Source organism: Lethenteron reissneri, chromosome 18 (genome assembly GCF_015708825.2).
Source record: "Lethenteron reissneri isolate LAM-NWPU_2019-01 chromosome 18, ASM1570882v1, whole genome shotgun sequence".
NCBI classification, from domain to species: Eukaryota; Metazoa; Chordata; class Hyperoartia; order Petromyzontiformes; family Petromyzontidae; genus Lethenteron; species Lethenteron reissneri.
The window spans coordinates 15,715,530-15,735,506 of record NC_083796.1 but is presented as its reverse complement, the minus strand read 5'-3'; the positions used below and the strand labels follow the sequence as shown (position 1 = coordinate 15,735,506).

General features: G+C 52.3%; 2 protein-coding genes across 3 annotated transcripts; both read right to left on the bottom strand.

The window, feature by feature from the left end:
• On the bottom strand, positions 1-2,151 carry C1D (C1D nuclear receptor corepressor). The gene is given in 6 exon segments (XM_061553973.1): positions 1-312; positions 427-550; positions 724-779; positions 1,345-1,411; positions 1,998-2,102; positions 2,104-2,151. Coding segments are annotated over 6 exon segments (414 nt in total). The 5' UTR covers positions 2,137-2,151; the 3' UTR covers positions 1-283.
• A 1,136-nt stretch (positions 2,152-3,287) lies between these two features.
• LOC133343938 (interferon-induced protein 44-like) lies at positions 3,288-19,352 on the bottom strand. 2 transcript variants are annotated; one of them, XM_061553966.1, is made up of 8 exons: positions 19,054-19,352; positions 10,093-10,621; positions 9,682-9,730; positions 9,310-9,508; positions 8,445-8,597; positions 6,026-6,197; positions 4,807-4,907; positions 3,288-3,977 (listed from the first exon to the last, which is right to left on the bottom strand). In XM_061553966.1, exons 2-8 carry the CDS (start codon positions 10,598-10,600, stop codon positions 3,789-3,791), a joined length of 1,371 nt encoding a protein of 456 aa, XP_061409950.1. In that variant the 5' UTR covers positions 10,601-10,621; positions 19,054-19,352; the 3' UTR covers positions 3,288-3,788. The 2 variants fall into 2 exon arrangements, with proteins under 2 accessions (XP_061409950.1, XP_061409951.1); XM_061553967.1 differs by lacking the exon at positions 19,054-19,352 and adding an exon at positions 18,905-19,040.
• Positions 19,353-19,977: the final 625 nt, after the last annotated feature.

Here is a 19,977-nt window from a genome sequence, read left to right as displayed (position 1 = left end):
TTGTGTTTTAGGAGTTTTAATAAAGTGTAAATACAATCGCTTGAACAAAATAAAATAGTTTAACAAAGGCCTTCTAAAGTGAAACAGTACAAATACTAACACTAAAAATGCAATGATATACTTGGGGAAATTAAGTAATTAAGGGTGAACCAGAGGAAGCATCTCTCTCAGACCAACATCCAGCACTGCGACTTGTCCACTGGAAGACAGCTGTGGTATCTGTCATGCTCCCCATGTTCTGTGCCGTCTTCCTCGTCATGTTCCCCAAGACCGATACGAGTGTTCACTCTGCCTCCTTGCCCGTGGCACCTCCTGCCGGAGCAGCACACAGCAGTTACACCCGGCACGCGCCCTCTCACAAGCAATGCAGTGTGCATATTGTGTGGAGGCAAGGGAGATATGAAGCTCTGGGAGGCGAAATCTTACTGTCAGGCTCTGCTGTCCACAGCGCATTCCGGACAAATCTGGATGCAACGCCCTTGTCCAGCTTCGCCATCTTCTTCCTATCGGTGATCTCCTTTAAACGCTGCATGTGCGTCTTGATTCGGTCCTGCACATTTCACCAGTGGTGGCATAGCGGGAAGGTGGGTGCGTGTGATCCACATGAATACAGTCAACAGAGGCGGCTCGGAAAGTGGCCAGGACTGTAGCTACGAGTAAGGAAATCGCACAAAATATCACGTGTAGGACCGCGAGCGGCAGGGTAAGCTGTGGGTAACTCACCATCTCCTGCTTGATGGGGTGCATCTTAGGGTTCACGCCCTGGCACACCAGGTACACTGGTGTGGAGAGAAACAATCAGAACAACACTGTGACAGCCACGGCAGATGAGTACAAACACAGTAAATGCTTGCGAATCCTATTCGAGCACCCGCTACCTCGAGCCAGTAGAAAATGCTATGAAATTTACATCAACTTTATAAAGGACTTGCAACAAAATTTCCCCAGTTTGCCACTCAAAATGTTTAAAGTAACGAGTTGTTCAAATTTAGTCTCACATTAAGAAAAAAAACGTCAATGGCTTACCCAGGTGTGCATGCTCACCGCACGAGGTGAATGCATCGTGGGAATGAAAATGCAAAGCCTCCTGGATTGTTCTCGATACACGTGGTAATGAACACCTTCACTGAGCCAGCCTCGTACCCAACGGCACCATACTGCTTGTGTACTTAGATTATCTTCATGTACCCCAGATTGTCCTTGCAAAAGAGACAATGTGTCTCAATGGAGTTAGTTCATCATGTGGTTAAAGAAGACCGACTGTGCTGCACAGTTACTATAAGAACATGACATGGGGATTCATTCTCTAAGCATCCCCTCCACCGTGTCGCACAACGCACTTACTCCAGAACATGGAGTTGAGGGTATACGCAGACATCAGGTCCAGCTTGGCTTGCTCCAGTGGATCCAGCTGAATATAAACAAAGCAGGACTCGTCAACAAACATTACCAAGTGTGACCACGGATATTTGGGCCATGTCGACCCAATAAACGTTGATTTGTCTCGTCGTCAGAGCAAGGGTGTTGGCCATTGAGAGTGGGGGGGCACTTTATCCAACTCGATATATAATTTAATAGCCGCATCCAAACCGTGTCTTCCGTGAGACCAAGGAAGGAGTGGGCATTTCTAGCCAACAACCCGACATCATCAGCGGACTCCCAAGTCACACACACATTCATCTCACATCTGTATTGGTTCCATGGTTTTCGGCTAACCTCGTCCATGTTTTTGTTGAATAGTCAATCGTGACATCAAACGTGGTAGACAAAATACAGCCTTGACGAATACCTGTCCTAACATCAAACCATTGTCAATATTGAACATTTAACTGTTAAAATAAAATATGAAAAATCATAGTCATCATACAACCTAAGTCTCACCACGAATTAACCCAGTTCACATCACAAATGAAAATGGACCCAGACCTCATCACTTATGTACCCAGACCCCGGCACGAGCGGCCCGCGGGTCTCGTCCCGGGCTCCGCGCCGCTCACCGTGTTCTGCCATTCAACGCGCGGGGTCGACATGAGCGGCTCGAGCGCCGCCTCGATGCCGCGCTCGGCCGCCTGGAAGGCGCGGAGCGAGTCGCGGATCTCAGCATGGGACCTCCTCCTCCTGCTCCTCGGGCGCCATCGCCGCCTCTCTCGCTTCCTCCCGCACGTGGATCCCGGGACACGTGCGGGCCGCGCTTCCGGGTGCGCCAAACCAATCGGCGCCACGACCGCAGCCCACGTGACCCGGGGCACGGCGTGCGCGCCGATTGGCCCGCGGGGCTGCGGTCGCGGCGTGGAGGCTGAAGCTCCGACTTGCGTCTGGCGCCGCCTGGCGGCCTCGAGGGGAGCCGCGTCCCGGGCGCCTGGGGCAGCAGCCTTCATGGCGCGTCACTCAGCGGCGTTGGCGGCGGCGGCGTCTCACGCCACCTGCAGCGGAACCCAGGGAGGGAGGGAGGGCTCCCCCCGGCTCCGCCCACTCAGATCCCGATCCCCCCTCCACACTGCACTGACCTCCCCAGCCCGCACAGCGGAGCGGGCCGCGTGGAAACCCCCAGAGTGCATCCACTCACCCCGGCCTCGGTCACGAACCGTCAGACACAAAGAAGTTGCCCAGCAGCACCCTCAGCATCCCTCACCCTGAGCCCTCGCCGCTCTCGCGTTGCGTGACAGGCAAGACGCGGCGTTTGGGCGGACTGGCCTTTTCGGGAATGTTTTAATTACTGTGGAACTTCTTTCGCACCGTACGTAGCTGACCATGACAATCGTGAATGCGGGGGGAAGAACAACAAACTAAACGCCAAATCAGTTTTTAATCAATTTCAAAGTGCAAAGCTCCAGTAGGGCGTTCCAGACGGCCACAGAAGCGCATCTGAAAGCGTTTGATGTTAAATCGTGGTCGTGATGCGATGGACGAGTGTTGCCTGAGGGTGACTGCGAGGAGGCTGTGCAGGTGTGAACGAGCACAGTGTGGGACCGCGCATAAACCAAGAATCAGATCCCTCGTGTCGCCTGAAGAGGCTGTTAGAGCAAGCGCTGTGAGCGAGCACCGATAAAGACCGGCACGGCACACGAGGGGGTGGGTGGCCAGCACCACCACACCCAGCCGCCTTTGTCTCCCGAGTGATGTTTACATACCACACCAGGTACTCATTTAAAGTTAAGTCGACTTAGGAGAGGCCCGGGACCAGTTAAAATAATCGTGACTGGTTGGTAGCGCAGCGCTAACTGCGACCCCAAAACCTAAACCTTGTTGGCACCCCACGCACAGTCAGTATCACATTGCACCGTAAATTAGTTTAAATCAACATCACTTTTATTTGGAAACATAATAAACTTTTACAGATTATAACACACAAATCATTCTGCAGCAATTTGTTTTTCACCGCAAAATTACCTTTACATTGATTTTGCGATTGTAAGAGCAATATCAGCGGAAAACATGCCTAATATGGATTGTGAGAACTTGGAATTGTGGTCACGAACACGAAGAATATCAAACGCACACACAACCTGAGTCCCAGTAATCAAGTAATCCCCCATTGACATTCTTAATAAAAAATGTCTAAATCAATAAATGCTATTGCTAATTAGAAGCATTCACTGGGCCTGGAACACCACACATGTGTCATAAGTAGCATCTGATAATATATTTTTAAAGGTTTATATATTGCGAAATTATTATCCACCCAAAAAAAAGATCTGTATTATGAATTTAGCCTGCATAAAGCAGGGCAAGTCTATGGCCCTGCTGTACCGGCACAACGCACACAGATTGTATTTGTGCTGCGAGCATCACTCCGTTTCATTGGAGTCAGACAAGACCTGGTCCAGCAGGTAATCATCTGCAAAGCGCAGCATCTGGTGTAGAGCCATGATCAGCAAGAGGTCGGAGGAGGCGTCTGGCTGAACCTGCACAGCGTAGTTCTTCACGGGCAACACGGACGACACGGGCATGCCCAGACGCGTGGCGATCTCGTACACCTTCCGCAAGCAGGGGGGGGGGGGGGGAGACAGGCAGGTGGTTAGTGGGCTACATCTCTGTCAATGTAATAAACTCGTGACATGTATTTGGCAACTTGATTACAAGTCGAGAGAAACATTGCCTTAAAGTAGAGTGCAGTTGTTATGTGCAGCGCTTGGTCAGGAACATAAGACTGGGAAGTTATGAGTTGTGGGTGTAGTGTCGAATGGAGAAAATCAGTTGGAGAGAGAATATCTGAATGAAGACGTTCATGAGCAGGGTCAGAAGTCCAAGATGAACAATCCATAAAAGGCAGATGTGGATTCGGCACATTGTCAGAGGTGACAGCTCGAAGAAGGGAGTTATGCAAGGAATGGTGGGGAAAGAGGCCAATAGACTAAAACGAAGAATGCTGCTTTATGAAAAGAGGGAAACGTGACCTCCATTGAATGAAGAAGAGATCAACATTGGACAATATCCACCGAGTTGACTTGAGTCACGAAGTCAGCGTTGTACTGACTCGTCAGCATTGTGCTGAGTATCTAGAATGAATTGTGCTGAGTATTTCACTGCTATACATTTCCACATAAACCACTTCGTTGAGCTATCATTTGTGGAAGGTTGCTTCTGATAAAGAGCGATACAGTATAGCTGGGTGGGCCGTACCTGGTAAAATAAAAGTTGAGTTTATTTTTACTGCATTGTTGTGTCGTGGGATAATGCCGGCTGGTGACGGCTTCGGGAGGCCTTAACCACTAGTGAATCATGACTGCTGATGATTAAAGTGTTGCTAGCAAGAAGTAATGGAACCCGTGACTGTGAGACAGTAAAGCCTTGAGGAATGAATACCTTTTCCTTGATGAACCAACTCAGGTAAATGTTGTTTACGTTACTCTCCACCAGAGGGCAGGCTTCATCCACTTTGGTCAGAAGCACGACGTGAGGAACGCCTGGGTAAGAAGTCCATCGTCATCACCCTCGCCACATTTGTCATCCAAATCACCATGAGCATTGGGAGTCACCAGCACTATGTTCACAATCGTCGTCACTTTTATCATCTGCAAGTATATACAATGGTCAAGTATAAAGTGTTCACGAGCCAACCTATAGCGACTGCTGACGAAGATTCAAAGCCATGTTGCCGTACCTGTTGTGAAATACAGCACTTCGTGAAGGGAAGGTATAGGCTAGAAATCGACGTAGCCAATTTTTTAATAGAAAAGTCCACGAGTACCTGTTCATGTTAAATAGCAAGTTGTTTACTTGTGGTAACTAGTGTAAACACGTTAAAATAAAGGGAAAACATCTGCCATGGATCTGGTAACCTTATTCGGCGTGCATTATCATCTCTGTGGAGTCCTTTTGGATTACAAGTAATGCTACCTGGACAGGGTATGATTGATTACCAATGACACTGGCAACCTCATGTGATGGAAATTGTAGCAAAGTACTCATCCAGAACACCTGCATTTGGATGTTTAGCCAATCCCATCATCAGCATTTGGCATCACACCCAGTGCTTTTTGGCTGCTGTGTGCCGGGTGCCATCTATCCTGTGGTGCCACGTTAAGCTGCAGGACTGAATCCGCCGGTGCACACATGAAGTGACCTTTAATTCACAATTGCCCTTGGTCCAGAGTAATCATAATTTACTTATTTATCCAGGAAAAATTACACTGAGTCGTAGGCCTCTTCTCAGGACAATCCTGCTACATTGGGTTATTATTCTAAGGTGTTTCAGCCAATTGACAATGCGTTAATTATACACGTGGGAGAAAACCCACGCATACGAGGGGGCAAAACTCCATCACCCTTATAGATGGAAACAGATAAGAGATGAGTCCACTTACTGCTTTCTCCTGGCGAACCAGGGTATGGCACCTCGACACCCACGGGAAGTGAGTTTCACATGTGTGGTGATTCACCAACCTGCTTATTACCCGTTTTTATGGAACACAATACATGTTTTTAGGCTACATCCCATGACTTTAGTCATTTTAAAGAGCAGAGGTTACAGAGGGCGAGTGTCGATGCTCAATGTTGCTGTGACACAAGGGTGTGGACGCACCCAGGTTATGGGCTTTGTTGCGCGCGTCCTGCAGTTTGCCCAGCAGCCCCTCAGGCATCGGGGACATCTTACAAGCGTCGACCACCAGCACCAGGCAGTGCGTCCGTGCCGACAGTGCCGGGTTCTTCACGTAGGCGGGGTGGCTGGGTTTAATGGGTGCCAGTGGATTAAACTGCCAAACGTATATCAGGAAGAGAGGTTAGTAGCGATCAAGACAAACATACGCTTGAGAGACAAGTGTTTTTTTATCCAATCATCCTCAGTGCTCATAATATACATTAACGAAGTACAGGACAGATATTGATAACTCTCATCTTGCCAGACTTGAGAGTTACAGTGACGTGTATCAGCCGGCAAAGCAGCAAGTTTTGGTAATCTATATATATAAAATCGCAAATCTGTCTGTCTGTCTGTGTGTGTGTGTGTCTGTCTGTCTGTGTGTCGCCGGACCATACGCAGTTTCATTGGACGAAATGTGAGGGATTTGCGAGACGCGATTGGTCCGTTTGGTTTTCCACGGCGGTTGCCAACGGGTAGCGACGCATTCGCTGCAGGGTGGACGCCATTTTTAATTCCCGTAAAAAATATGCGCACGCATTAACACGCGACTCTGAGGTAAATTCATCAAAGTTTCACGTCCTCTTCACTCCCCCCCCCACCCCAATGTGTGCAATTACTATTATAGGGTCGGTAGATAATAAAATTATAGCGATTAGACAGTATTATTGTAGTGCGGGGGTGGGGGGGGGGGGGTAACGGCCCCAGTACCCAGCCTCAGCCAGGTGGGCAATTTAGGCGAGGCCGGAGGCTCTGCACGGTACTAGGCCTCGACACCCCACCACACTATAGGCCGTACATATTACTGCACAGCGGCCGAGGAGATCGTGGCGGGGGGGGGAGGGGGGGGGGCAGGGGTAGCAGCCCATCTGTGTATATATGTAAGGTTATTAAGAAATATATTTTTCACCCGGGCAACGCCGGGTACTTCTGCTAGTCTATATATATAAAATCGCAAATCTGTCTGTCTGTCTGTATGTGTGTCTGTCTGTCTGTGTGTCGCCGGACCATACGCAGTTTCATTGGACGAAATGTGAGGGATTTGCGAGACACGATTGGTCCGTTTGGTTTTCCACGGCGGTTGCCCCTGGCAACGGGTAGCGACGCATTCGCTGCGGGGTGGACGCCATTTTTAATTCCCGTTAAAAATATGCGCACGCATTAACACGCGACTCTGAGGTAAATTCATCAAAGTTTCACGTCCTCTTCACTCCCCCTCCACCCCAATGTGTGCAATTACTATTATAGGGTCGGTAGATAATAAAATTATAGCGATTAGACAGTATTATTGTAGCGCGGGGGGGGGGGGGTAACGGCCCCAGTACCCAGCCTCAGCCGGGTGGGCAATTTAGGCGAGGCCGGAGGCTCTGCACGGTATTAGGCCTCGACACCCCACCACACTATAGGCCGTACATATTACTGCACAGCGGCCGAGGAGATCGTGGCTGGGGGGGGGGGGGGGGGGCAGGGGTAGCAGCTCATCTGTGTATATATGTAAGGTTATTAAGAAATATATTTTTCACCCGGGCAACGCCGGGTACTTCTGCTAGTCTATATATATAAAATCGCAAATCTGTCTGTCTGTCTGTCTGTGTGTGTGTCTGTCTGTCTGTGTGTCGCCGGACCATACGCAGTTTCATTGGACGAAATGTGAGGGAATTGCGAGACACGATTGGTCCGTTTGGTTTTCCACGGCGGTTGCCCCTGGCAACGGGTAGCGACGCATTCGCTGCGGGGTGGACGCCATTTTTAATTCCCGTTAAAAATATGCGCACGCATTAACACGCGACTCTGAGGTAAATTCATCAAAGTTTCACATCCTCTTCACTCCCCCCCCACCCCAATGTGTGCAATTACTATTATAGGGTCAGTAGATAATAAAATTATAGCGATTAGACAGTATTATTGTAGCGCGGGGGGGGGGGGGGGTAACGGCCCCAGTACCCAGCCTCAGCCGGGTGGGCAATTTAGGCGAGGCCGGAGGCTCTGCACGGTACTAGGCCTCGACACCCCACCACACTATAGGCCGTACATATTACTGCACAGCGGCCGAGGAGATCGTGGCTGGGGGGGGAGGGGGCAGGGGTAGCAGCCCATCTGTGTATATATGTAAGGTTATTAAGAAATATATTTTTCACCCGGGCAACGCCGGGTACTTCTGCTAGTCTAGATATAAATGTTGAACTTCTTTCATACTATACATAGCCAACCGTGCTAATGGGAGGTATACAATAGGTGTACCAATTGTATAAATCTCTCACATGGAAATCGCAGGGAGTTCACCAATGTGAGTTGCATACATTGAATTCACAAATACTGGTGATGTCATGTGGCCTGCGGCAGTTGAGTGTGCAGGGGGCACCTGGTAGGAATTTGGCACGTTTCCTTGGAGCACGCTTACGATGTCCTCTGGGTTTATGCCATCCCCAAGATCCTTGTCGATGCCCATGGTGTCGCAGAGATGAATAGGGAAGAACTTGCGTCCACTCTTCTTTCTCAATTTGTAACTGCGAAACTGTCACACACATGTAGAAAATAGCACACTCCAGCACATGGTGCTCATGCAGTGTGAAGTGTGTTTAATGTGACCAAGGTTTTGTTTCGTTCTTGTTGTTGTGGAGCCGTGACGCATGAAGCATGGCTCCTCAGAGGCCATGTAGGCTCCGTATGAGGGCAATGAGCTGTTTACAAACGTGGCCCGAATGGTGCGGCCGTGTTCTATGCGTGGCTTCTAGTTACTGCTACTACTCGTCTGGGAAAGTAAGAGAGGGCAATAGTCATACAACCCAATGTACTGTGGTTCTTTCCAATGATGCATTTGCAGCTTGAAGGTCTCACTCACCCTAGAATCAGGTTGTATGCACATTAAATTTCGATTTAAAGCTTTCGTGACTGCAGGGATTCATCTTCTTGGTTCTTTCGGTAAAGTCACGTAGAAGGGAAGTAATAAAATAATAAAAATAAAACATAATAAACATAATAAAATAAAATAATTCTCACGACGTTTCGGCTGCTTGCGTTGTATCCGAAACGTCGTGAGAATTATTTTATTTTATTATGTTTTATTTTTATTATTTTATTACTTCCCTTCTACGTGACTTTACCGAAAGAACCAAGAGGATGTATGCACATTATTACGAGGAAGCTGCGTGCTTCGAGAAATTACAGGTACCCTGGCAAGAGGCACGTGCTCATTCCCCCGTCCATCTTCGGGGTGCCGTCGTTACCACGGTGGTGAAGCTGGACTCCTTTTCCCGGGTCCCCGCGATGGCGCGACTCGACACATGTCCAGAGAAGACCGCATCGATGGAGTTTACGAAGCTCGACTTCCCCGAGCCCACGTGGCCCAGCAGCAGTATGCGTGGGTGAGTCTCACAGTCGACTGGCACGTACCCACGAATGTCTTTCAACAAATGCTCTCGCGTCCTGGACACGGGCATATATTGGCAGCTCATTACTCGGGGTGTCGAAATGCACGTCAAGGTGCTCAGTTAGTATTTCTGAGATCTTCGGCCCAAGTCGTGCTTGGAAAAATAGTAACCGAGTTTAGGTGTATGTGTGGTGGAGACGGCGACGGCTGTGCAGCGTGGTAGACCTACTCGATTGTCCATTCAACGCTGCGCCATGGGTCCGGCAAGAGCTTCATTTCTGGAAACACAGCTCTTTGTTAAAAAATGTTGATTAGACGAACAAGAGTGCAACAGTTATGGGTATCGGATACACTCTTAAGTTTGCAAAACATCACGCGTGTAAGAAATGATTTACAGTCCATGGAAACCAAAGTTGCAGCCTTATGATACACAGCCCCTTGCTCTTTTTCCTAAACGTACACTTGGTACCTGTGGTCAGCTCAGAGTGGGCCACTGTTCGCAGACACCGAGAGTTGATCTCATGAAAAGACATTTAGTGGTACAATATCCGGAGCAAACAAAACGGTGCGAGATTCATTTAATTACGTTTGACAAAATGAAATTATAGAAAAATTGCAGAGACCATAAAACACAAATTACCTTCTAAGATGTAGACCTCCAGCTCTTGTAGGGTTTTATCAGTGCCGAATATGTTCTCATTGGTTGCGTCATAAGAACTGCCTATATTGGCGGTGAAAGTAAGTTTACTTGAGCCATCAGTGGGCAGAAAATGCATGTCATGACCACCACCGAAAGTGGGCCCATATGATGAGGCGTCATAGAATGCACTGCTGGATGATTTGATTTTAGCAACGAATGTGGCCGAGTTGTCTGGTTCCTCCAAGCGAAACAAGCAAGCGAGTTTGTCATCAATGTAACTTCCCCGCGATGTTAAAGACTCGGAGCAGTAGCCGCCGAATATAAAGCCTTTGGAGTTGTAGGCGACCGTGACGGTGGGGCCTTGGCCGTTGCACTTGGCGTGGAAAGCGCTGGCAGTGAACCCATCCACGCTGCCCTGGTAGAGCCTGCGCAGAGATGAGTGTGGGATTCCCAGCAAGGTTGCTAGCTTCCTCTGCTGCAGGTACGCCAGCCCGTGCACTTGAGCCATGGCTGCTGCGGTTGGGGTCACCTGCTCTCTCACAGGTCACAGGAGTGCAACACACGGTCCGTCACTGCATCCTCATGTGCCCATGAAACGAGTTTCGTTCCAGAAAAAGAATCACCACGCACTCTGCACATGTGTAGCCAATAAACTGGCAGACCTCGTGTTCATGGCTCTCCACAAGCAACAACACGTCCAAAGTTATCTGGTTGTCAACCAATTTGACATCGTAACAACGTATGATTCTTGTCCATAACTCCATTAATATTTCCCCTGTAAAGGCCCAAACTGGCTATAACAGTTTAACACGTAGTAGGCTTTCGCGACCAATATCATACATAATCGAGTTTTTTTTTGGTTAGTTCGCATAAATATATAAATGTCATTAAACTCGCCACCCACCCGACACAGCCAACTAGTAAGGGTTGTCACGTAAACAGAACGTGCCAATTCGTCACTAGTACAGCACTAGTCTATAATGTAGTGTATATAATAGTGTATAGTGTAGTATACTAGTGTAGAGGTGTAATTGCGCATGGCTACGGATGTTGAGGTGTGATTATGCATGGCCACGGATGGCCAACAAACACAAGGGGCGGGGTTACGGCCGTACACAAGGGTGGCGCTCGCACCGACGTCCGCATGTGTATCCCCCACGGGCCCCCCCTCGGGGGCGAGTCCTATAAAAGGTGATGAGCTCGAGGGCTCGAGGTCGGGACTCAGCTTTAACCAGAGAAGACGGAAGACCAGCTAGTGTAGGCCCCAGAGCTCCCCTGGCTCGCTGTCCTTATAAGGGCCGACCAGGGCAAGCCGGTGGCGTGGCCCCGAGAGCCCAGACGAAGCTGGTCTGGTGACTCAGGGAGCCGGGATCCCAGCTTAACCAAGCTGGGACAGATAGCCTCCCCTAGTCCCGTAGTGGAGGAATTGGTATAGGTTAGAGGGGTTAGCTGTCGAGAATCCCTGTAGCCAAGTGACCTGTAATAACTGTGTTGGTGTAATAAATAAGTGTGCCTCCGATCCTGTCGTCGAGCCTCCATATATACTTACTACATCTGGGGTCAGAAGTAAACGTCCAACGATGGACACACGAGGGACGACACGTACCAGGGAGTCGGAGATGGAAGACGCCGCGGCCGAATCACCACCAGAGATGGCCGGGGTCGATTCGGAGCAGCCGGGGCCGAGTACGCCCGCGCCGCTACGACAGGAGGAGGGGGATGCGTCGGCCGAAGGACTCCGGCTGGCCCACTCCCGCCTGGCGGACCTGCTCTACGCCGCGGCCGCCGCGTTGGAGGAGATCACGCGGCTGGGGGCTGGAGGAGCAGCGCGGGTCGACGACGGCAGCCGGCGCGGGGCGACGTTTCCCGCCACCCCGACGCGGCTCGCGGTCAAATTTCCCGCCATATCTACAGTACGAGCGGAGGGCGGGGCCGGCCCGCGTCACGTGTCTGCTGAGCGCCAAGCACAAGCCGTGACATCATCAACGCCGGCCGGCGCGTCAACATCGGAGCGACCGGCGATGCCATGTGCACGGCCCGCCCACACTGTATCATCGGCGGGGAGCGACGGAGAGCGTTCTGCGGCCACGGACGCCGCCTTACAACAGCGTCTGCCGCCTCTTAAAGAATTTGTCGGCGCTGACGGAGACTGGGGCGGCTTCAAGAGGCGGTTCATCGCTCATCAAGAGATGGCGAACTGGTCGGACGCCGAGGCCCTACGCGCGCTGCCAGCGATGCTGGACAACGACGCCCTGGCTACCCTCACCTCGGCGCCGAGGGAAAAGCGCGCCACTCTACACCTGGCGTTGCAGCTGCTGTCAGCCGTCTATGGGCCGCCTTCGGACTGCAGGCAGCTGTTCCACGATCGGAGTCGGGGCGCCAACGAGTCACCCCTGGCCTTCCGGACGGCCCTCCTGGCTCTGGCGAAGGCTGCTTTTCCAAGGATGGACGAGGAAGGAGTGGATGCCATGGTGGCCGAGAAGCTGCTGCTACTCGCTGACGAGCTGGACGTCAACGTCCTGGCTCAGGACGACGCGGAGATGTCGTCCCTGCTGGTCGCGCGCCACATCCACGGGGGCTTGCGGTCCCTGCGTCGAAAGGCGGCAAAGGGGGCGGCCAGCCATGCCATGGCGGCTACCGCCCTCCCATCGGAGGAGGTCTGCGGGGTGGAGCGGCGAGGGGAATGGAGAGCGGCGGCACCACAGGCTCGGAATGGACCGAGCCGCCAGGAGCAGCCCAGGACATCGGGGGCGCTCACACGCTGCTACAACTGTGGCCTGCAAGGCCACGTTGCGTCAGGATGCCGGGCTCCCCGTCAACGCGGGGCGACACCTCGTCAGGACGCCACGCCGTCTCCTCCCAAGCTCCAGCAGAGAAATACGGCGAGTAGCGGCACCTCACACGTTTGGCCCACGCACACATCCGACACACACTCACGCGCTCAACCAAACAGGGCTCCAAATTCCCCGTCCGTCGCGCGCGATTGTTCTATAATGCGGCGAGCGCTCCAACTGGGTCAGTGGTCGGAGCTCGCCCATCGTGTCGTTGCTGCGTCGGCGGGATCATCGGTTGTGGTCGGTCATATTGATGGGGTAGAGGTGTGGATTTTAATTGACACAGGGGCATCGGCGACCATTATATCTGATTTGATTTATAACATCCTTCCCGTTCAAAGTCGTCCCTTGCTCCCTGTTGACGTGCCATGCTATGCTGCTAACGGGGGCTCGCTGGGCATTATTGGGCAAATCCGCGCCACTATCTGCATTGGAGACATTAAATTATCCGGGCCTGTTTTGGTTTCCTCCTCACTCGCGGTTCCGTGCCTGTTGGGGACGGATTTCTTGGCCAAAATGCCCATCCGCATCCTGATTGACCAGGGGTGCATTGAGCTCCCATCGGGCCGACGCGTTACATTTTTGTCTTCCCCCACCACGGAGCGCCGGGCATTTGCCACCGTGCAGGCGCTCGTGACAAAAACTGTGCGCGTACCTCCGGGGGCTCAGATGCTCGTCCCTCTTAGGTTGCGTCGGCCGTTTAATGAAGGGGTTGCGGATCGGGGGGTCTTGTTGGGACCATCTCGGGCCGGGGTAAATGGACCCGATTTGCTCGCGGCTCAGACCATGGTGAGAGGGGATGGGGACCCCTTCATTGCAGTCCTTAATGTGGGATCGCGAACGGCCGTGGTTCCTCAAGGGACCGTGCTTGCACACGCAACGCCGGTACCCTATGAGGAACCACTCGTGGGTCAGGTATCCACCGATCCTCCGTCGCGACCGCATTCGGACTGTGATGACGGTTGGCTGGATGCGCTTTGCGCGGGTTCAGTGGACCTGTCCGACTCGCAGCGCGCGCAGCTGCGAGTTCTCCTGAGCGAATTTGCTGACGTTTTTAGTCAACACAAATTTGATATTGGTTGTACTAAATTGCTGCGACACCATATTGACACGGGTGACAGCGCGCCAATCCGCCAAAATCCCTTTCGGTTGAGTCCCGCCGAAAAGGATCATGTCAAATCGGCTGTTGATGACATGCTAGCCGCCGATATCATTTCCCCTTCCAACAGCCCGTGGGGCGCGCCGATCGTTTTGGTGAAAAAACATGACGGCTCACTGAGATTTTGTGTCGACTTTCGGCGTCTCAACAAAATCTCTGTGGCAGATGCGTACCCGCTTCCTCGGATGGATGAGTCGCTCGACGCCTTGGCCGGTGCGCGATTCTTTTCCACCCTCGATTTGCTATCAGGATTCTGGCAGCTTCCTCTGGATGACGAATCAAAACCTAAGACTGCTTTTCGTACACCGCAAGGTCTCTTCCAATTTAACCGCTTGCCGATGGGTTTACATTCTGCGCCGGCAACTTTTCAGCGGTTAATGGAATTGGTCTTGGCAGGTTTGCAATGGGATTCGTGTTTGATTTACTTAGACGATGTCATCGTCTTTAGCAAATCCTTCGAGGAACACCTCCAGAGGTTGCGTGCTGTTTTTCTCAAAATGCGGGCTGCCAATTTGAAATTTAAACCACAGAAGTGCCATTTACTCCGCGAATCGGTGCGATATTTGGGTCACATTGTTGGGCGCTCGGGGATATCCACTGATCCCGCCAAAACGGAATGCGTCAGCTCCTGGCCGACTCCCACCTCTGTGGGAGAGGTCAGGAGTTTCATTGGGTTCGCGTCGTATTATCGGCGATTTGTGGCTGACTTCGCTACGATTGCGAAACCATTGCATGCCTTGACGTCCAAGGGAGTCAGGTTTCATTGGGGGCCGGAGGAGGAGGCTTCTTTTCGCGCCCTCCGGAATGCTTTGGTGGGGGCTCCGCCGTTGAATTACCCGGATTTTTCACAACCCTTCTTGCTCGATACAGACGCAAGTAACACGGGCATCGGGGGCGTGCTGTCCCAGCTCATTGGGGGCGTAGAGCATGTGGTGGCTTACGGTAGTCGGGTACTGTCTCCAGCCGAACAGCGGTACTGCGTTACCCGTCGGGAATTATTGGCGATTGTTTATTTCATTCAGCAGTACCGCCCGTATCTGTACGGTCGGCGGTTCACCGTCCGTACAGATCATGCGGCCCTACAATACGCCCTGCGGGTTCAACAACCATCGGGCCAGTTGTCTCGATGGTTGGAGATTCTCCAAGACTATGACTTTGTCACCACATATCGTAAGGGTCTCCGCCACACGAACGCTGACGCCCTGTCGCGATTGCCACCCACTTCGGAGTGCGCGTGCCTCTTGGGTTCGGGGCATTGTAGGTCTCCGAACGTCACCACCGATTCGGTCCTCGTGGCCGCTGCCGATGCGCCTTCGGTTTCGGGTCCTATCGAGCAAGAAGGGAGGGATTCGTTGCTGGGGTTGTCGGTCGCGGAATGGGGTCGCCTCCAAATGGAGGACACCTCCCTCCTCGCTCTGCGCCGTCGCGCCGGGGGGGTTGGCCAGGGGGTGGAAAACGTTGACTCGTGGGGGTTGTTCCAGGGACTTTTAATGCACTGGGATGGTAAAACCCGGCGCCAGCGGCTCGTGGTGCCTGCTGCTTTAAGGGGTAAGGTGGTATGGGCTGTTCATGAGCGGCTTCTGCACTTGGGGGTTCACAAGACCTTTGCCACGCTCCAGCTAGATTTCTTCTGGCCGGGCATGGAAAAGGACGTGGGGGATCTCCTGGGGTCATGCACGCAATGCGCGCAGAGGAAGCCACCTGCTAGGGGGTCCAACCCTCCGCTGCAGTCCATAAAAGTTTCCCGGGTTAACGAGCTCGTCGCTCTGGACATACTTGGCCCATTTCCCGCTACACCCAGGGGCAATAGGTATTTACTAACGGGGGTTGAATACTTCACGAGATGGCCTATGGCCTGGCCCCTGGCGAACCAGTCGGCAGCAGCCATCGCGGAGGCCTTTGTCCAGGGCTATGTCCTCGACAAGGGTGCTCCGGAACGGCTGCTTACTGACCAGGGTAGGAATTTTTCTGGTAAACTCCTACGTGAGGTGTGCGACCTCTTGGGTACGGAGAAGGTTCGGACCTCTCCGTATCACCCACAAACTGACGGGATGGTGGAACGGCTGCATCGGACCATCACGTCCATGCTGTCCCAGCAGGTGTCGGTATCCCAGACGGATTGGGACCTCCGCATAGCCGGTGTGTTGCAGGCCTACAGAATGGCTCCCCATGCGGCCACCGGATTTTCCCCTTTCTTTTTAATGTATGGGCGCGAAGTTAACCCCCCTGTGGCGACCCAGCTGAAGCTCTCGGCGCTCCAGGCGAAGTCTAATTTGTCCGAACACGTTAAATTTAACATCGCTCAATTGTCTGAGGCGCGGGAAGCGGCCGTGCAAAATTCTGAACTCCGCCAGAAGGCGAACGAGAGGCTTCGGTTGGGGCGGGTGCAGGTGGTCAAATGGAAACCAGGGGACAGGGCGTGGTTGCACTGTCCCCAGGTGCCGCTGGCAACCTCGTCAAAATTGGTACGGCCGTGGCGGGGGCCAGTGGAGGTCGTACAGGTCTTGCGGCCGCAATGTGTTCGCGTCAAATGGGGGAGGCGCCGGTGGTATGTGCACCCCTCAAGGTTGAAACCATTCATCGCGCCGCCCCGTGGTTCACACACACACACGCATGGCCAAATGTGTGAGGGTTCCGCCGACTCCCCGACGTCGCTGCACTCGCCTAACCCGACATCAACTGTTCCGTCCCCAGGCGCAACAGGAGTGACGGGTCCACACCCACCAACCCCTCCCGGAGGGGTCGGGGGTCACTCGGCAGCGACGCCTGACTCTCTTGCACCCGGACCGTCAACAACCGTCACTGAGCGTGCCAGGACGGGCCCTTGTGACGGGCCCGCCGCGAGAACGCGCGCCAAAACGCGCAGACTATTGTGAGGTCGGCCGTTGGGGGGCCTTGAGGACAATGGGAGGGGTGGCGTCCGGAGTGTGTGTATATATGTTGGTTTCGGGGTATTTATTCGGGGGGGGTGCGTCGGGTTATTTTTTTTCTCTCTCTCTTTCTCTCTTCCTGTTGTTGTTCTTGTTAAGGTTCTCTTGTTCTTGTTAAAAATTACGCGAGGCACACACACGGGGTTTTCGTGAGGGATGCACCTTTATTCTGATTTTTTTTGCAGCCAGGGACGGCTGCGAGCTGTACAGGGGGGGGGTGATGTAGAGGTGTAATTGCGCATGGCTACGAATGTTGAGGTGTGATTATGCATGGCCACGGATGGCCAACAAACACAAGGGGCGGGGTTACGGCCGTACACAAGGGTGGCGCTAGCACCGACGTCCGCATGTGTATCCCCCACGGGCCCCCCCTCGGGGGCGAGTCCTATAAAAGGTGATGAGCTCGAGGGCTCGAGGTCGGGACTCAGCTTTAACCAGAGAAGACGGAAGACCAGCTAGTGTAGGCCCCAGAGCTCCCCTGGCTCGCTGTCCTTATAAGGGCCGACCAGGGCAAGCCGGTGGCGTGGCCCCGAGAGCCCAGACGAAGCTGGTCTGGTGACTCAGGGAGCCGGGATCCCAGCTTAACCAAGCTGGGACAGATAGCCTCCCCTAGTCCCGTAGTGGAGGAATTGGTATAGGTTAGAGGGGTTAGCTGTCGAGAATCCCTGTAGCCAAGTGACCTGTAATAACTGTGTTGGTGTAATAAATAAGTGTGCCTCTGATCCTGTCGTCGAGCCTCCATATATACTTACTACACTGCTAACGGGGGCTCGCTGGGCATTATTGGGCAAATCCGCGCCACTATTTGCATTGGAGACATTAAATTATCCGGGCCTGTTTTGGTTTCCTCCTCACTCGCGGTTCCGTGCCTGTTGGGGACGGATTTCTTGGCCAAAATGCCCATCCGTATCCTGATTGACCAGGGGTGCATTGAGCTCCCATCGGGCCGACGCGTTACATTTTTGTCTTCCCCCACCACGGAGCGTCGGGCGTTTGCCACCGTGCAGGCGCTCGTGACAAAAACTGTGCGCGTACCTCCGGGGGCTCAGATGCTCGTCCCTCTTAGGTTGCGTCGGCCGTTTAATGAAGGGGTTGCGGATCGGGGGGTCTTGTTGGGACCATCTCGGGCCGGGGTCAATGGACCCGATTTGCTCGCGGCTCAGACCATGGTGAGAGGGGATGGGGACCCCTTCATTGCAGTCCTTAATGTAGGATCGCGAACGGCCGTGGTTCCTCAAGGGACCGTGCTTGCACACGCAACGCCGGTACCCTATGAGGAACCACTCGTGGGTCAGGTATCCACCGATCCTCCGTCGCGACCGCATTCGGACTGTGATGACAGATGGCTGGATGCGCTTTGCGCGGGTTCAGTGGACCTGTCCGACTCGCAGCGCGCGCAGCTGCAAGTTCTCCTGAGCGAATTTGCTGACGTTTTTAGTCAACACAAATTTGATATTGGTTGTACTAAATTGCTGCGACACCATATTGACACGGGTGACAGCGCGCCAATCCGCCAAAGTCCCTTTACCGAAAGGGATTTTGGCGGATTGGCGCGCTACAACACTAGTGTATAGTGTAGTGTATAGTAGTGTATAGTAGTGTAGTGTATAGTAGTGTAGTGTATAGTGTAGTATACTAGTACAGCACACCGGTGTGTTGGAGAGCCAAGCCACAACATCTACAATCTGAGTACGACGTTTCGCCAGTAATTACAATTAGCTTCATCAGGCGACATCCAGGGTTTTTCATGCACTTATCGGTAATGTAAACACGATTTAACGACCCGAATCTGTACCACGCAGCACAGGAGAGGCTGAGAGTTGCCCACTCCTCCTGCGGTGACCCACACCGACTGAATCAGAGACATTCCACCACGGCAGCTGCCTTACATGGTACAAGTGCAGAATCGACACTTCACGCTTCTCACACGAGCAGTGCGGCCGTCAAATACAATAGAGAACACCAGGATCAAGCACGAACATACTCTTTGTGAGAAATAGACAACAATCAAATGAATCTTGCAGAAGAGGCACAGTACCGGCGCGAGGTCTGTCTGCTTGCGATGTCTGCACTCAGTCCAATCTTAAGACGTTATAACCACCAGGTACAATCCACGCCTCCACACTCATTCGTTTTATCGTACAACTCGAGCTATTTACACAACTTATCTCATATCTTGCACTGTTGCAATTTACAATCCGGCGTTGAGGAACCAAAGCCGCGCATGTCGGTGTTAACTGGGCAGTAGACACACACTGCAAAGTTATTTTATCCAGAATCAATGCTTCATAAGCTCGCACTTTCCGCACTGCCACACATCATAGCAGATGTAACGACGCGACAAGTTATATTAAGAGCCACTTTTATTTGAAGACTTCCACAATAAGGAAGTCGAGGCTTCGTGCTTGGCTTCCGGCTTGCATTTTCCTCCGAAATTCTCCACTCGTCGTGCTCTCCCCCGCTTATTTATCCCCCGGCCCCCTTCCTCGAACGTCCCCTCACTATTTCCCGGAGGCAATCCCGTGTCTTGTGTCCTTCGCCTCTCACGGCTACAAACCGTCGCCTCTGGGAATCCACTTTGTTTCCAGCAAATTCTCATTAAAAACTTTTCCTCCAATCACTTAAAAAGTCTGCCTCCTGGTCAATCCCTGTGGTGGCCTCTTTCCTCCAATCGGAGACCCTTGGCTTATTGGTTTATCTTTGAATAGCCGTTAGGCTGCACATTGGCTTGGGGGCATTTTCGGTCATTACAAAGGTGCGCGCTTGGGTTTAATCTAAGTTATAATGCTCCGAGATTTAAATCCACCAATGTATTGAACTAGCGTTTCCAGAAAAAAAAGATATGGTTTTATGGATCACACTACAGAGTGCCGTTCACACACTAACTAGCTGTACTGTGGCAGAATATTGTGATTTAAATAGAATCACACCGCTGCATGTTGTATAGATTCAGACCACTATC

Coding starts and splice junctions, on each gene's coding strand:
- LOC133343938 (XM_061553966.1), bottom strand. CDS start 10,600: ATGGCTCAAGTGCACGGGCTGGCGTACCTGCAGCAGAGGAAGCTAGCA. Junction 9,731..10,092: donor GGAGGTCTACATCTTAGAAG/GTAATTTGTGTT, acceptor CTGTGTTTCCAG/AAATGAAGCTCTTGCCGGAC. Junction 4,908..6,025: donor CAACAAAGCCCATAACCTGG/GTGCGTCCACAC, acceptor CTTCTTACCCAG/GCGTTCCTCACGTCGTGCTT.